Source organism: Natrix helvetica (assembly GCF_964273705.1).
Source record: "Natrix helvetica genome assembly, chromosome: 1".
NCBI classification, from domain to species: Eukaryota; Metazoa; Chordata; class Lepidosauria; order Squamata; family Natricidae; genus Natrix; species Natrix helvetica.
In genome coordinates this window covers 247,706,752-247,724,952 of record NC_138548.1, presented here as the reverse complement: position 1 = coordinate 247,724,952, position 18,201 = coordinate 247,706,752, and the positions used below count along the sequence as shown (strand labels likewise).

The 18,201-nt window shown below is 40.2% G+C and overlaps 2 protein-coding genes across 5 annotated transcripts in view; one reads left to right on the top strand and one right to left on the bottom strand.

Annotated features, from left to right (window-relative positions):
• RECQL5 (RecQ like helicase 5) overlaps positions 1–7,341 on the top strand; it is a 73,129-nt gene extending 65,788 nt beyond the window's left edge. For all 4 annotated transcript variants that reach the window (XM_081935081.1, XM_081935079.1, XM_081935080.1 and 1 more), the window contains exons 18-20: positions 1,121–1,372; positions 3,769–3,841; positions 5,126–7,341. In XM_081935081.1, coding sequence (XP_081791207.1) covers positions 1,121–1,372; positions 3,769–3,841; positions 5,126–5,226 — 426 coding nt within the window. In that variant the 3' untranslated portion in view covers positions 5,227–7,341. The remainder of the gene's footprint in view (positions 1–1,120; positions 1,373–3,768; positions 3,842–5,125) is intronic.
• Positions 7,342–16,080: 8,739 nt separating this feature from the next.
• Positions 16,081–18,201, bottom strand: part of MYO15B (myosin XVB) — a gene marked incomplete at its 3' end in the record, with an annotated part of 106,731 nt that continues 104,610 nt past the window's right edge. Inside the window, exons 59-61 of the mRNA XM_081963086.1 lie at positions 17,980–18,113; positions 17,269–17,309; positions 16,081–16,330 (exon numbers count right to left, since the gene is read on the bottom strand). Of these exons, the coding sequence (XP_081819212.1) occupies positions 16,081–16,330; positions 17,269–17,309; positions 17,980–18,113 (425 nt within the window). The remainder of the gene's footprint in view (positions 16,331–17,268; positions 17,310–17,979; positions 18,114–18,201) is intronic.

Here is an 18,201-nt window from a genome sequence, read left to right as displayed (position 1 = left end):
AACCTGCTTCCAGGCAATGAATTTTATATTGCTGCTTCTTGTATCCATCAGTGTCACTGGGGGTTGTTTTAGATCTGCCATTTGGTTTGGGCTGATCAATTAAACAAAGCAAATCTTGTCATAACTGTATAGAATTAGTGAAATACCCATTGTGATTATTGCCATTTTATTTTTTTGTTGTTTTTAACAAATATTTTGAGTAACATTAAAATGTGTTCTGCTTCACATTAGTGTCTTAAATAATTAAAACTAAGCTAAAATGTTTTTAAAATTAAAGTGTTCTGACATTTCTTAGAGTGTTTTTTTAAGTGACAAGGAAATCCTTTCCAAATGATTAACATGCTTTTGGTTCATTTAAGATTAGCTTCATTGGGAGTGAGCTACATTGCTTTAGAAAGACTGGAGAAAGTAATGCTGTCGTAACTACAATGGATAGTCTGTAGTGGGATATGTGTGTCAGTAAAAATTCTCTTGCAGTTCCATTTTGAGCTTACAGTATAAGAGCAATGATTTATTTTAATGTGAGTTCATCACAGCTATCTCCCTGCCAAGTTTATGAATCCATGAAATCATTTGCCTTCTTTGCCCTCTGTGACTTTTGCACATCCATATAAGCAGGCACACAAAAAGATATTTGTTAGGTTCTAGAGTTGCGAGTTGTTGTGGAGAGACACCTTGTTCCATGTAGGAATAAGTTGTTTGAGAAGAAGTGACTTCCTGTTTTCTTTTATGACTGATAAGTACAAACGAAAATTCAGCTTTTACTTTGTAATTATGGCATTACTGAACATTTTTATAACATTTTTTGCACTTTTGGTTTTGTCTTTTTCTCACCTTCTCCCCCTCCCCTTTATTTTTAATACTGAATTAATTCTTGCTATTTTCCATCTTTTTTCTTTTAAACTTTAATAAAGATACAAAAAAGGAATAAGATGTTTTTTTCGTCCGCTTCTTGAATTAAGAAACCGGATCATATTATCATCTCTTGACACGTGCAATGTTGAGGGTTTAAATTTTAAATCATATCGACAACAAATATGTGTTTCTTGTATTTCAGGAAGGTTGCTTAGGTTTAGCCATATAAAGTTGCTTTAAAGGATTTCTGTTTCTGCCTTTCCAGGACCTGGAGAGCCCTGCTGAAAAGAGACTACGGATGATGAACATGTCCTCCATTTTGTCACAGTCAGAGGGAAAAGCTGGTAGCCTGGCAAAAAAGAAAGTCACTTTTGACCCAAATTTATCTCAGGAGGATAAAGAAGGGACCACGAGAGCCGTTAAGCCACCTTCAAAAACATTGTCGCTTAAGGAAACAGCAGATATTGTTGTAAAATATTTGACTCCTTTCTACAAAAGTGGGAAATTTGCATCTAAGGTGGGTTATGAACGATTTAATTCCCTCCTCCTCCTCCTCCTCCTCCTCTGTTTGATTTATGTTTCCCTATCAACTAAAACCACCATGGTGACACAAAAGTTAGGTATGAAATTAAATGCTGTTGCAGAAGATATCTAAGGAAATGCAAGGAAAATAAAATTTCCACAGTTATGTCATCTTAGTTTTTCTTACAGTGGGGATGGGACATATCTGGACAGTGCTGAACAGAGCACTGTGTGAAGTTCCCAGAAGACGGCCTAATTTATTTTACGAGCCTCCAGACATAGCTCAAAGGAAATCCATTTATTAGGATCGACATTCTGGCGTGGACTCCGGTGGAGCCAAAACTGCTTCCGCTTAATTGCATTTGAACTTTACCCCTGTAATCCCCTCCCTTCTGTCCTGCATCATAATTCATATTCTCTAACTAGGCTGTAGACATGAGATCCGACTCCAGCCGAAGGCACGCATGGAATTCCCCCCACCCCTTTGCCAGCCTGATAATAGTCATGGCAACGCTTTAGAAGTTGACACTAAGGTTGTTTTTTTCCCCTCTGCCATTGTATTCCAGTGAAATAAGTACAGTACTTTCAAACAACAATTGTGTGTATTTAACCTCCTTTATTTATGAGCAGACAGCACTGTCCTTCATTTGTATTTTTTCTGTCTTTCCCTATTTCTTCCATCAATTTCTAACAAAACCCATTCAAAGGGGAAAAGCTATAAAATAGCAGCATTGGTTCGGGGCAGGTAAGTAGTAGTAAATAGGGACATACAAATTGTGACACCACACAAAATGTTCCACCCTAGAACAAAACATTTCATGTGATCCTGAACTGACTTGATCTCAAAATGGGCTTCTGCAAATATTCCACAAGCAGTTTAACAAATTGGAACCCTCTTGGATGTCTTTGTTGTGACGTCAGAATACTTCCATTCCGTAGTTGAACCGCCAACTTCAAGGTCAGAGCCATTCACCAGATAATGTTTTGCACATCCTCACTTAGAAGTCCACTGCCTGGAAGCACCTTCTCGGTTGTAGTTTTCATTCATTGAGGAACATGTATGTAAGTCAGCAGTTTATTGCTGTTCAGGACATTGATGTCTGCATGAGCCTCTCTTACATTTAGTCCAGCTGTTCTTCTAATCCCACTTAAGGGTGATTGTGCATTTAATCAGAATGGTAATATCACTAGACCTACTTTGCTTTCTTACCAAGACAAAAATGTTGAATTCTAAACTTGCGAGACTACCACAAGGATAAAGAGCTGCAATATGCCCAGTAAAGGCCTCTGTGAGTTGGCATCAGCCCAGATTACTTCAGCACAATCTATTGGACACGGAACAACCTATTTATTGCTTGATTATTCATTTAAAATGTGCAAAATGCTGATATATCCAGTGATACCTTCCTTAGCACATACCAGACTCTATCTAGCATGGATCAAAGCAAAGCACCAACATCAAGCATCACTTTTATTTCCAATAATGCTTATGGGGTCTAGTATAATTCTTAGAAAATAAAAATGGCAGGTAACTTAACCCTGTGCTTTATAGATATGCCTACCTAACTCCTCAGGAAAAAAAGGCAAAGATAAATCGAGTGGTAGAAAACATTGTGAAAGTTTTGAGTGGGTGGCAGGGAGCAACTTCCCAATGTGTCTTCTGGCTACTTCATTAAGGGGAGTCATTGTATAAGACAGATTCTCAAAATTAAAAAATCCAAATCCCTCGTAGATCCCTGGATCTAATACTATTATACTCCTATATTGGTACTTATAATATAAGCATCTAATTCAGGCCTTGGCATGGTCCCTGGGCCACATTCGGCTTTTGGCTGTCGCTGTCCAGCACACATGAGGGCAGTTGGAACTTAGAAATCAAATGTAAATAAGCATGCCGCAGGGGGGCAGGAGACAAAGCCAAGTTGGGCCCAGCTCTGTGCAGTTGCCATGCGCTCGCTCCTTCAGTCGGCAGCTGAAGGGGTTGGGTGGGGGTGAGGAGAGATAGCACTTTTCTGCTCCTGCATAGCACTCCCTCCTAAATCCAAGGCGATGAGGTGATGGAGTTTGAGGACATCAAATCAGTTCAGCTCTTCACAGTCCCAGTTTTTCATGTGGGCCCTTGGGGAAATTAATTGCCCATCCCTGATCTAGCAGAACTTCGATTTGATTTTAGTTTCACAGCCTTGACTGTCTAATTGTTTGCACATGCATCTTCTGTTTGAATCTCAGATAGCATGTTCCCTATTGTACGATAAGCAGAGCACCTTAATTATGAGGCTGCCCAGCTGGTCATCAATTATTTTGTCCTGCATAGAAGCACGAGAGTTAGATGTTAATGAGAAAATTGCATTCCACTACACTTATTCTGCTTTCTTATCTCTTACCTGGCAGGATTTGTTCAAGGGATTTGCCCGACACCTCTCTCATTTGTTGGCTGCAGACAAAAGTAGCTTCCGCAAAACAGGTGAGTTGCCAAATAAAGCATGGGGTGAAGGAATGTCTTGTGCTTTGTCCCTCCTATTTTGCAAAATTATTGAGATCTCTATTCAACTCTTTTTTGGTATGGGGGGATAGGGTATAATGAAGCTTGGTTAGCATTTATGATAGGATGGAAATGTTTGAAAATGTGTTGCCAATAAAGTACAGGTATTGGAAATATATATGACTTTCAGTAAGTGGAGTTAGTTTTCTGCACATTTTTCTTGCTCACCATTGGCTCACTCTCATTTGTTTGTTTTTTTGCCCCTCACATCATGGACATAAATTGTTTCAACTTCTACTCTCAAAACGACGCTATAGGGCCGTGATGGCGAACCTATGGCACACGCTCTTTGTGGGCACACATGCCTTGACCAGCTGCTCTTCTAGTTTCCGGCGCACTGATCTTCGGAAGCGCCGAAGCACTGGAAAACTCCCCACAAAACTCCCCAGAAAACAGCCCCAAAATGGCCCAAAACAGGCATGTGCGCACTGGCCAGCTGATCTTCAGGTATCCAGTGCTCCGGCGCACATGAAGACCAGCTGGCCAGCGCGCATGCACATGCCAGAAAGCCGAAGACAAGCTGGCTGGTATGTGTACCAGCCAGCTGGTCTTTGGGTTTCTAGCACTCCGGCGTGCGCACAAGCACAGGTGTTCTGGTTTGGGCCCTCGGTGCCGAAAAGATTCACCTACGCAGCTATAGGGCATCACACACCAGAACAACTAGATAGAAGGACAGTTTTCCCTCCATGCCATCACTCTGCTAAACAACTAATTCCCATAACACTGTCAAACTATTTAATAAGGTTGTATTACTATTATTCTCAATTTCCGATTACCTCTTTTCTACTTATAAGTTTGTTGCTTGTATCTTTACAATTTATATTGCTTTATTTAGTGTCCTAGCATGATTTATGTTGTTTGCTTATTTAGTAACCTATGACTATCAGTAAGTGTTGTATCTTATGATTTATGATGTATTTTTATGATGACTATGATCATGCTTACATATTGCTTGTATGTACACTGAGAGCTTATGCACCAAAGACAAATTCCTTGTGTGTCCAATCACACTTGGCCAATAAAGAATTCTATTCTTAACATTATTCTCACCACACTCCATGTCCTACCATGTTCTGTTGACCGTATTTTGCAAATACTGTTTGAGCCAAAAGGCACAATTTGCATTTGGTAATTATATGAGAGGTGTGATAAATAAACTGTGATTGAGAATGTCATTATCTCAGGTGCCACACTTTCTGTTTGCAGTGAAAGAAGAAGCGCAGAGGCTGATCAAGACATTTTTCAAAAGCCGAGACAAGTGTGAAAGCGAAACAGACTGGCAGGAGCTGGCCACTTTTGAAACGTGACTCACGAAAGGCCCTGCTTCACTTTGCTGGTTGTGACAGAGGACTGTCCCTCCACGTTTCGCTATAGCTACGCTTTGTAACAATGCAATGGGGAAGCGGAGGGAAAGGGCAGTTGGGAGATAGAGGCGCCAGGCTTAAGGATTTTATCTGCACAATAGATTTTCTCTGTCTGAAAAAAAGAAGTCATGTCGCTGTCAGGTTTTGAGAGCAGCCCACTTTCCTCCTCCTAGCAAGTATGAGTGAACTCAAATTTTATTATTTGGCTAGGCATATGATTATGACTGGAGAGTCTCCAGTCTTTTAATACAGATTTTACTGGCAGCTAACCTTAAATAGAAGAAATGCATTTGCCTCAGTCCGGATTTCTTTGCTGTGAGAGTAAGGTGTTAGAGAGTACTTTGGGAAAGACCAGTTAATTTATAATTGGAAGGAAACCCGGAAGGGTTATTTTGGCCAAAGCTCTTTAGATTTCTGTTCTTTTATGGCGTTGACATGTTTCTTTTATTCCAAAAGTGTTCCCTTGCACCAGAATAATTTTTTTAAAAAAATTAAAGCTCATAAGCTGTAATAAAATGTGCTGAGTTGACTGGGCAGCATATTGACAGAATTTTCCCTCAGTTGGTAATATAATAACAAATTAAATGCAGCAAATTAAGGGCATAGCAACCAGTACTAATTAAATACATGCAGTGCTTTGGGTTTTTTAAGTGCCGTTTAGAGAGGGACTTCCAATGTGGGCAACAGGAACAGTTTTGATGCTTAAGTTTTCCCATATTATTTTTGTTCCCAATTCCTGCTTCAGTAACTCTGCTCCCCTATTAAGTTCTAAATGCACAATTAAGGAATCCTGTCTTCCTTCTGGATCATCTGTCAGTATTTGCAATGTGTACTTCAGGGACACCCTGCCAGCTACCCTGATAGCTGTTGGTGTAAGTTTCCTTTATCTCCCACCAATATGACCAGAGTCTTTGTTGGCTGGGAACAATGGACGTTATGCCTTTAGACTGAGTTTGGTAAGAAGAGTTCTGAAATGTTATTTTTAAGGAGAGATATTGTGTCTTGCTTCTGTTCCTAGTTGGCATGACTTTCTTTATCCAAGAGGGCCTATTACACACCTCTTATGGTTAGAAATGTCTAGTTAGGAGCAGATTTTTCTTTTCATGAAACCTCAGGAATAAAGGTCAATACCTCCCTTCCCAAAGATTCTGTTCTTCGATATTAATTGAATGGAAATGCCTGATATATTTAAGGAACATTGCCATTGCAGTATCAGTGCGATATATTTAAGGAAAATTGCCATTGCAGTATCAGTGCACGTTGCTCTAAAATTATGTAGTAGTAATATTTTACATTGCATTTTTATTTTTTGCATATGGAGTAAATTCTAGACCCTTGCAGATCATTATTCACAAACTTTTTCAATGGGTTCTTGCAAGGCTGTTACACAGATTATTAGTACTGTGAGGAGCTGTAATGTTTTGGGGGAACCCTTGGATTTGCCACATTATAAACATGGATTTGATGTATTAAAAACATGCTTTTAGGTAAATAATGTAAAATTAGCACTTAAAAATATAAAAAAAAAAGTGAGAAATTTCTCAATTACTGTAGTAGTCTCCAATTCCCATCTTGAAATTGAGTTGCTTCAAATAGTTTTGTTTTCAGGTAAGAAAAAAAATTTTATAGCTCACATTCCCTATTATAAGTAGAGAAACAAATGCGCATTTGAAAGAGATGAGCTAATTCTTTTCATATGTCACATACTTAAAAGCCATACTACTGTACTGTGCCTCCAATCTGGACCTAACTAGTAGCTCAGTATTATGGCAAAGTGACCCTACAGAGCTTATAAGGAAAATGCTGTTTTATTGATATTTAAGAGAAACTGAATATATTTGGGGAGTCTTGGTTAAAATAGTAGTTTTTATCATTATGGTTTTTTGACCTGTGCCTTAGATCTGTCCCTAGAAAAGCCACTGATCTTTCTGATGTTGAGAGCTGATAGACAAAAGCAGAATTGTTGAAGAGATCAACAAATTAGCTTCTGCTGGAAAAAGAGGGTTTGTAACTTTAAAGGTACATGGCAAGCTGCTAATAAAATTAATGTTAAAGATGTTACTCTAGTGGCGTTTATTTATTCAGAACAAAACTGTGTGTGTCTGGTAAAGTTAGTCGGTGACTATCTAGCATAGTCTGAGAACTATGAATTTCCAAATGGGAACCATTCTACATTTCATGTAAAGCGCGCATAATTGTTTGTGGTCAACAGCTGAGCTGATTTATTTCTGACTGCAGTGTATCTTAAATGACACAAACAAATTTTCCCACTTGAAACCCTGAGGACCTACCAAATGTGCGGGGGGGGGGGGGCAAAATGATTTGATTATTTGTTTATATCAAATGTTTACATAGAATAAAAGGGTAATCAAAAGAGAGAGAAAAGGAAACAAAGGAACAGAAAGAAAAAAGTACAAGAAATGAAAAAGAAAGATTTTGTAGCATATACAAAATCAGTTTATCATGAATCTTTTCTCATTCATTATCCTCAACTCTCAATGGAAAGAATTCTAGTTTCGATTGGAAGTGGGGCTTGACGTCGCAATGACACGACATGCAATTTTGGGGCTCCAGGATTGCTGTCAATATCTCTGTTCCTGGACGGTCCTTTTGAACCTAAACTGTTCTGAAGGAACAGTGATAGAGAAGAGCATGTCCCGCTGATCTCAGGGACATCGCAAAGTCCCTGATAGATCCAGGAGACAGCTCTTTTTGCCAGCTACAAGAGAAGCAGCCAAAATGGCTGCAGAAGGTTGGGACAAGCCCCTGAAACAGAAGCAGTACAGGAGGGACAGTGTGTCGAAATGGTGACAAATTTTTTTATTATTAGCGAAGTGAAAACCCAAAAGACTTGGAGTTTAAAATAAAATTGAAGACAGAAAAAAATAAGCTGCAAATTAACCCTGGTTTAAAACTATTGTGTTATCTTTTCTTTCTTAACTTTGTTTTTTATGGATGGACTTTTTACAAATGCCTCTTACTTTTAAACTGGACTGTTTTTTCCTTCTTCCTCTATACTTTTTCCACTTTTTGTATTCGTGGATTAAAAGTTTCTTCTCTCGCAAGGCTTGGACGGAGCGTAATTTTTAAACATTTTTTTCCTCTTCCGGAGTTTGGAGTTTATAGAGAGAGGCAAAAAAAGATGGAGAAGAGGTAACACTGCCATCTAGTGGCTAGAGGCTTGGCAATATCTGATATTACAAAGCTATAAGCTTTGTTTACTAAAAAGGTCAGTGGAAAACGTTTTGTTTATACAGGGTTCCTTTGAAGGAAAGAAAGCTTTGATTTGAAAAACTCCACTGAATTTGTTTGAAACCGAAAAAATCTCAGATGTTTTGGCAGTGTTTATAACCTGGAAAATGGCACAATGTGAAGAAGAAAAGGCACTAACTTTGCAAAGAATTTTGTTAGAAATTCAAAAAGTTTTAATAATCACAGAGAGAATTGAAGAGACTTGAAATTATAGATCAAAATACAGAAAGTATGGGGACAGTGATGAAGTTTGAGGACAGAGCTTAAAAAATCACAGAGACATATGAAAGTGATAAGAAAACTGTTGACACTGACAGCAAACTGAGAGTGGAGGGAAACGACAAGTGTGAAATATGGAAAGGAGAGATCGATGAACGGGAACTTTATTTAAGATGTCAGAACATAGATGAAGAAAGGAGAGAAAAAATGGCAGAAATAATGAGAGTTATCTCGGCAGAAGCACTAATGATAACAAAAGTTAAGCTGATAAAAGGAGCAGATAGAGGGTTTTGAATCCTTATAAGACATGCAATGTACAACAAGTTCTTAAGAGAATTCCACATAAGACTTATCAAGAAAACACTTACAGACTTTACAAATGGCAAGAGATATTGGACTAGACCAGCGGTTCCCTTCCCAATGCTGTGACATTGTAATACAGTTCCTCATGTTGTGGTGATCCGCAACCATAGGAACCAGTGTCTCGAAAATATGTGTTTTCCGATGGTCTTAGTCCAGGGGTCTGCAATCTTAAACACTCAAAGAGCCACTGGGGCCCGTTTCCCAGAGAAAACAAAACACCGGGAGCCACAAAACCTGAGTGGGCATGGCCAACTCAATGTTACTCACTCCCACCGAGTCACTTGACTCCCCCCTGGCCATGGCTTCCCAGGTTTTGTGGCTGTTTTCTTTTTATGGGAAATACACACACACACATTTCTCCCTCTCCCATCTCTCTCTTTCTCCCTCCCTCCCTAATCGGGGCACCTGGGAAAGCACGTATGGGGGCACAGGACAGGCACCCGAGTGAGCTGGTGGGCTGCGGGGGAGCCTGAGACGTGGAGCATCGCTGCGAGGTTCTGACGCTCCGGCCCTGACGGAAAACAGCACCGTGGGCAGGCAGGCCGGTGCAATGGGCAGGGGCTGCTGGGCGGCTCTCCCCCCGCCCGTTTCCCATGGCGGCCGCTTCCCGAGCTCCACTGAGCTGCCTCATCTGTACTACTTAGGCCCCGCTCGTAGTGCCCGCTCGAAGTGGGGCTCAGTGCCGAGACCGCACATGTCCGGATGGCCGCAGATGAACTCCAGCACAGTGCAGGTTGCTGCCCTTCTTACTGCCCACAATCAGAACGTGCAGGAGCTGCTTGGCCACCATCACCTTGGCTCGGTTGCTCCCGCTGCCCCTGTTGCCCACTGGCCAGGCCGAGGGGGTGGGCGGAGGGCAACGGGGCAGGCGTGCCACTTCTGCAGAGGTTTCTTGTGGGTGGCGGGCAGGGGCGACATCGGGGGTGGCTGGGGGGCACAGCAGAGGAGCAGCAGGCTGTAGCAGAGGCAGGTGCCCGATAGCGAGAGCGTCGCACTCAGCAGAAGCGCCCAGCAGCACCGCAGCTGCTGCCTCTGCCAGTCAAGCGCCATGACTCCATTGCCACTGCCGGCCACGGTCGGGGCGCTCAGGTTGTGGAGGAGCCACACTCAAGACTCTTAGGCAACCCTTGTGAAAGGGCCGTTCGACCTCCAAAGGGGTCGCGACTCACAGGTTGAGAACCACTGCTGTATGTAGTTGAAGAGGCTTTTATGTTATATGTGTTGTGTGTTTGTATTTGTTTGAAAATAACATTTTATTTAAAAAAAAAAGAATTCTAGTTTCTTTGCAATGTTAGTCTGTAAATCTTTTGTATCAGGTGTGAATTTGTATCCAAAATTTCTTCGCTTTTTCCCAAGTCCACCATGACAAAATGTTCCCTCATACGTTTTACATTTCCAGCACTAGTTTGAAATGCCTTCATACTTTTTTTAAAATGTATCTAGTGTCATATACAACAATACTTCATTTTATTTAAAAATTCTCTTAAATTATGCAATGTAATAAATTACCCACCGTTTCTCCCAAGTATTCAACTCAGTTACATCCAAAGCTAATAGCCCATTTTGTCATGCAGTCTGTAATCTGTTCTTCTGTTTTAAATCTTAACAAAAGTTTATACGTTTTTGTTCACCATTTTACCTATTTCAAATTGTTCTTCTTTTTCTTTTAACTCTGCACATGAAAACCATTGAAAACTATGTCCTTCTGCAGTTTCCATAAACAAATAGGCTATTGCCTATTACTGGGGAACTGACTTTCCTCTCCCTTCTAAGGTTAAGCCAGCTTCTCCCATCCCCCCTTTGCAGAGATTCAGCTGCTGTAGAGAGGTGGTATCATTTCAGCAAATGTTCTTAAAACAATTGACAGCTGGTGTCTTGAAAACTTTGCATCTGCTCACAGCAATGGCTGTTCTGCTAGGATGGGCAAAGCCCTGAGCAAATACTAGGAACTAAAAATGTGGATTCAGGGCCACTAACTATTCATTGTTTTTCATGCCCTCCTGTAGAACAGATGGATGCAAGACCTCAGTGGCTCGTGCTAGTCTACGTTTTGAAGTTGGTGGCAGTGAAGACCATTAGTTAACTTTAAGCTGCTTTTCAAGAATCAGGGAGTAAAAATTGCAATGATGTAAAGATGCTCTTGATTATCCAATGATTAATAACATTATGCATAGTTTAATAAATGCATATTCTTGTTTGTTTGAAAAAGCATTCTGATTAAATGAAACTAGCAAACAGCAACAAAAAGATGTCAAAAGTTCAAAGCCAGATTAAGACCCTAAAGAGGGATAGGAGAACATAGACCTTTGATTTTAAATCTCCTCTCATTCAGTTGCACGATCCTAATTTCTTCTGGAATGGGGGAGAAAAAAAATCTCTTCTTGTTTTTTATAAAGTATGTGCAATTTTATACCTCTATCATTTCCCACATTTTCTAAACAAAATCAAGATATTTTGACAGAGTCCATTACTATCTTTGAAACTTAGAGTATGTTTACCACAGGGGTGGTAATGGTAATATGTGGAGATTTTTTAAATCATCCAAGGGCAGAATTATGTTTGCATACATGTATGTGTGAGAGACACAGAGTACCCTAATGGTTTGGGGTTTTTTTGAACAACTTTATTACATTTGAAGAGAAAATAAAATACAAGATAATAAAAATGGGAGAAGGGATTCAAAAGGGGAAAACTTAAAAAGTGGGGGGAAGAGGGGGTGGAGGGATAAGCAATATATATATTAAAAAAGACTTCCAGCTTTCCTCAGTACAGATACAAATATATAACTAGATAATCTCTTATTATAAATTAAACATAGGATAACCAATATCTAAATGTAATAACATGTACAATCTACAATCAATCCAATTATCCAATCACTAATTCAAAATACATATTCATCGTTATCAAATAAGAACTTAAATATAATTTCTAGTTTAAAAATAAACCAAAACAAAATCTTGCAATAAACAAAATATTCAATCTTAGCATCTCTCCTCAATTCTTTTTTCCAAATCCACTTTTTCATTACCAATTTTTACCTTTGTTTCATCTGCATTCTGTTACCTAATATAATCCTTTAAAAAATCCTATATTTCCTCCATTATATTCATCATAACAAAAGTTCCTAATCATATCCATCTTTATATCTTTATATAAATCACAACTTCACCATAAACTTCATTCCTTAAATTCACATACTTACTAACAATCAAAATTAATGTTATACCTCAGTTTTAGAAGTTTAATCTTAACTCACTATCAATTAAAAACATACCTTGACTATAACATAACCATCATTAATACATAAATATCTACTAATATCTATTTTCTCATCTAAACTCTTTATCGTATGTATGTATGTACATACACCCTTATTTTCCTTTTACAGTTCGCTTATTAAACATTTTTCAAACAAATAATTTACTCAGCATAATCAATAACAATTGTAGGCCATCTTGTTACAAATCTGCAATCAACCATTATAACAAGACCAAACAAAATTTATAATCTATATGTCACATATCCTTTCTAATATGTGCCTCCTATTTCCTCCAATCCATAATCTCCAGATTGTAGTTGAACATGCATTTCCTTTTTTTTCTGTTAAATTTTGATGAAATAAAATAAAATGTTTCCTCCCCACCACCCTTTTCTTAAACTCCACAGAGGTTTCTTTCAAAATAGTTATAGTTAAGTTTTCACTTTTTAATCTTAAATCAAATGAAAAATGATCATAAGAAACTTGTGCTTGTATTTTTTTTCTTGTTGTAGACAACAATCACTTAAAATGTGTTTATAAGGTGTCCTTCCCTAATTTTAATTTCCATTTTATTTTTTATTTCTTCATGTGCCAGAAGAATCATATAATTTATTATCCAGTAATTTTTGAGTTCTCTCAAACATAGCTCTAGAACTAATATCTCTATGAATTTGATGTAGTTTCTTCCCCCCTACTCCCCCATCATATTAAATAACACACTCTAGTGTCCAAGAGAATAATTGCAAATTATATTTTTCAGAGAAGGGAGGGGGCAGATACAGAAAGCTCTTCCAATATATATTCATTGATAGATCCAAACCAATCAGCAATGAGCTAAGTGAAAATTCTAAAATCAGAAAGGAAAAGAATGCAGCTTCAAATATAACAGGTACAGATTCTTCAAATCTAATTTTTAATCCTTTAAAAAAAGCAGCAGTTCTTCTATAAGCTAAATTCAAGTCCCAGATCATTTTTGTTTAATCCCAAAACATTCCAAAATATTGAAAGTCACCAAACTATATATAGTTCCATAATTGAGGGAAGACTTTCTTTGACTTAAAAATTAATAAGTTAAAGTGTTTAAGAAATAGGGAGGCCATTTGTCCTAGCTACACAAAACAGCTATTGAACTTGGTGAAAACCTTGTCTGGTCACTCACTAAGCCAGGGGTGTCAAACTCAGTTTCATTGAGGGTCACATCATGGTTGTGTTTGACCATAGGGGGCATGGCCCAGGTGGGCATGGCCAGCTCGACATAACTTGTGTTGGGGGCACCTGTGGTGCCCCGGGCAGGGATGGGGGGATCAGTGGTGGGTTTCAATTTTTTTTAGAACCTCTTCTGTAGGTGTGGCCTGCTTTGTGGGAGTGGCTTGGCAGTCATGTGACTGGGTGGGCATGGCCAACTTGTAAAATGTGGTGAAACTCACTTAACAACACTCTTGCTCAGCAACCAAAATGTTGGCTCAGAAACTCTGGCATTTGAAGCACACAAGTCTTAAAGCTGTCAAGTTACAAGACCCTTGTACCCCTAACCCTTTAGAAAAAAAAAACCCAGGGACGTTCAAACTTGACAGCTTTAAGACTTTAAGGTTTAGATAGGACTTTTAGAGGCGGGGGGGTGATTGGTGAGCCAGCCAATCAATGAACGGTGGGCGGGGCAAGCGTGCGGACAGGCGGAGGGAGTGAGCTGGTACTGGTTCTAAGCAGCACTGTAGATTTGTGGAACCTCTTCTATAGAAGAGGTTAGAACTGGCAGGAACCCAGCCCTGGGAGGGGGGGGATCCATTGTCTCCAATGGAGAAAGGCGAGACCAGAGAGACCACCAAACCCTTGTCCTCCAGAGGAGCCTTGCCGTCTGCTGGTGGCCAAGTACTTCCTTCCTTCCTTCCTTCCTTCCTTCCTTCCTTCCTTCCTTCCTTCCTTCCTTCCTTCCTTCCTTCCTTCTCTTTTTCCTTCCCACTTCCTTCTCCTTTCCTATCCCTTCTTGGATGCTCAAATGCAAAAGGAGAAACATTTCTCCTTTTGTTTTGCTGTTAGTTTGTTTTGCTAGCCCTCTGCCAGCAAAAATGGATTGGGGGGGGGCTGCGTGCACACACCCCAGGCCCTGTTTTCAGCCTGGAGAGTATCCTGAAGCCCTCTGCCAATGAAAACAGCTCAGGGAGGCCGCACATGGGTTAGGGGTTAATCCTAACCCTCCAAAGCTCCATTTTCGCTGGCAGAGGCACCGCAGGGCAGTCATTCACTTTTTCCAGGGTCGTCCCAAGGGCCAGATCTAAGCACCTAAGGCTTTGAGTTTGACACCCCTGGGTTAGGTGATGCACCCAAAGATATTCCAAAGAAGCTATGGCATATTTGTATGGCTTGAAGTCGAGAAGCTGCTTTTGCTGTCCGCAAGTTTAAGGGCTGGACGTGATGCAGGAACGATGATAGAATAGTGAACGGTGGTTTCCATAGCTCACATTGACTTAGTAGAAAGCACTTGGCAAGTAGACACATCAAAAGAGTACAGGCATTTTTCAAGTACTGGGAAAAGATATTGCAGCCAACTTCTCTTGGTTGTCACTAAACCTGGGAATCTGATCCCCCACTGATGATTGTAATTAAATGATATAATGTTTTAGCCTGTCAAAAGAGAAAGCAGTGTGAATTTTTTTCCCCTCCCTTTTGGACATGTAGTTTCTCCTTCCAAAGCAAACTCTCAAAATAACTCGTATCAAACCTTCCATATAACTCTCTGTGTGCCTGTACAGACACAGCATATACCTTTTAGGATAATACAATGTTCTTTCTTCACAAAGAAGTTATTTGAGTGCTTTAGAGCCATAATTGGATCGAACAGAATTTTATCTACTTTTTTTTTAGAAATTTATTGTTTTATTAGAGAAAATAAAATATAAAACAGTAAAACAAACAAAATGAAACAAAACAGAAAGAAACATTCAAACCTAGCAACTACAACAATAGCAAAAAGTGTATAAAAAAGGAGAACAAGTGGTCATTTAAATTTAACGTAATCCTATATATTTATCTACTATCCTAAGTCCCATCATCTGCTTTTTGCTTGGTCTAGATCACAAATCATTGAGGTAAGCAAAAAAAACAAACAAACAAGGCCATTGGTAGGCACAATATTCTCCTTTTTCTTAAAGCTAGAATAACCTCATTTCCCCCAAACATATACACTGAAAGCTGATATTGCAAACCAAGGTGTCAACCCTGAAGCCACTTTGGAGTGTCTTCAGGGCTGCCACAGCTGGTTGGAGCTGTGGGAATGGGAGGGGGGGGGACTTGTAGCCAAAATAAAATTCTTTCTCCTGGGAACCAAGGACGTTCTCACCAGGTGAGAGGAGGCATGGACTGAAACCAACTGGAGTTAGGATTGTGACCTGGTTGGACCATGTGATGGACATATGGACTGGGATAAAGAACTTTGATTTTAATTTGGGTGGGGGAAACCTCGGGTCTTCCAGAGTCAGGTTTTCACCAAATGTGCCAATTTAATATGCCTAATAAATTTGGACTGAGGAGCACCTTGGCATCAGAGTTTCGATTGAATCGGCTCTGTTACCTGGAACCCTGAAACAGGGTTTGTTTGTTTGTTTTTACAATACAAAGCCACAGCTGCTGCCTACATTGATCTATGCTCCCCTATCTTTGGCTATAGCTTTGGCTGTCTTTGGTTTTTAAAAAAAGGTGATACTTCAATAAACATTTAGAACATTTCCATAAAGAGACGGCACAATTGATGTTACCTGTTGTAATTCAAACCAGATAGTCTTGGGATTTTCCATTGAGCCATAGTTGATTTCTATGCCTGGAAGGCCAGCAGCACTGGATGGGCGGAAGGATTTCATCCGTAGAATCTGCTTCAGTGGAATGATGATCTGATTGCTCTGCACATGAGGAAAGAGAGGCATGGTGGACATTGCAGAATCAGTCATATTTTTCATACTTTAGTACTCCATTTCACTTTCAGTTGGCTCCCATTGAGGGACAATGTTCTCAATGAAGGCCATCCTTAGATGGCAATAAGAAATTTTGTGAATGATTTTTAAAAGTAAATCCCAGGCATATTAGTTGCCCAATTTTGTATGTGTGTGGATTAAAATACACCAGTAAAGTTCCACCAGAAGAATTGTTCTGACCGAGGCTTCCTGCGACAGAAAAAAATTGCATGCTTAGTCCCAAAAACCCTCTCTTTATTTCAATGGCTATGAATTATATTCATTCACAGCCCTTAATGAGTCACAAATAGTTTGTAAAGAGTCCGACAGAAGTCTGCCACAGTCTTTCGGTATAAGGCTGATAAGCACTCACCTTTATCTCCCCTGAAACACTGCCAAAGACCCAATTCCAATTAGCTTTGCAAGGCCAAACGGAGCACAGAGTCAAAACACAGCTTCAGAGTTTAAACCGACCAGAACAAACAAAGTTGCTTCCTGTAAAGGCTCACGTGCCTTTGCTCCTTTATCTTATGGGAGGGGCCAATCCTCTCCAAGCCTTACTCTCGAGTCTCCCCTTTTGTCTTAACTGTTCTTGCCTTTTGGCAGCTCTGCGCATGCGCGCACTGGGAACAGGCTCCTCCTGTTCCTCTGTCTTGCTGATGTCAGGCTCGGGAGGCAGCACATAACTCCCAGATGGCCCTTGCCCCCTCTGCCTCTGACGCAGAGCCCTTGTCGGAGCCTTCCCCAGACGCCAGGACTAGCCCATGTTCCTCCCCAACCTCCTCACTGCCCGACTCTGCTGCCAGCTCCACAGGCTGCAGGCAGACCACAACAAGGACTGAAATTGACCAACAGCATTCAAATACTGTGAACACAGAGTGCCACTATCTAAATAGAGTTGTGTTTTGATCTAAAGATTTGATCTAAAACGATAAGTGGTTTTACTAGGCTTGTAAGCTGCCCCAGTTTTTACCAGCCCTGAGTGGCTAGGATACAAACAAGGTTAAAACAAGAAGCAGAACAAACCCTGATGGCAACAATACAGTCTCTTTTCAGGCAGCATTAACATACATTTAAAAGAGATTCACCTTGTCAGCCAGCAAGACTTAATGAAATAGCTAGGTTTTATGGGCTTTTAAAATCTCAGCATGGCTGGGTGCTAACCAAATTTTGTGGGGAATGTGTTTCGACAAAAGAATAAAAACATCTGACAAATACAGGCCAAGGAAAGATTGGTATCCTTGCAGGAGCCAGGAGGCCATGTCCTGACCTGAATGGTATCCTACTTGCTTCAGTTCATGTGTTCCACCCATTGTGATAGTCCCAAAGGTGCTTTTTTATCAAGAGGCAACTGGACTTTCTGTTTTTTTTCTTTGAAGAACATTTCGCTTCTCATCCAAGAAGCTTCTTCAGCTCTCACTGAATGGTGGGGAATGGAAGGATTTATACACCTTGCAGACAGCTGGACCTTTCATTCTATACATCTTTCCATTCCCCAGTATCCTGTCAGAGCTCTTGTATGAGAATCAAAACATCTTCAAAGAAAAAACAAGAACATCCAGTTGCCTCCTGAAAAAGCACCTTTGTGACAACCGTGACCTGGATGACTGAGAATCTCCATAGACATCCACAGTGATGTTTCTCTTATAACCCTACCTGGGTTTCCTTGCTCCTTGCAACAATCTCCTCCTGGTTCACTCCTACAATGCAAGGCGAAGGGATATCTGGGGCACTGATCTTCTCCACAGAGAAAACATTATAGCCAAAGAGCGGCAGCTGAATTATATGTTCTGCAAGAAAAGAAACACGATATGTCAGACTCACAGGCAAAAGCCACATCAGCTGTGCATGTTTTCCAGGGCAAGTTGCCATCTCTGC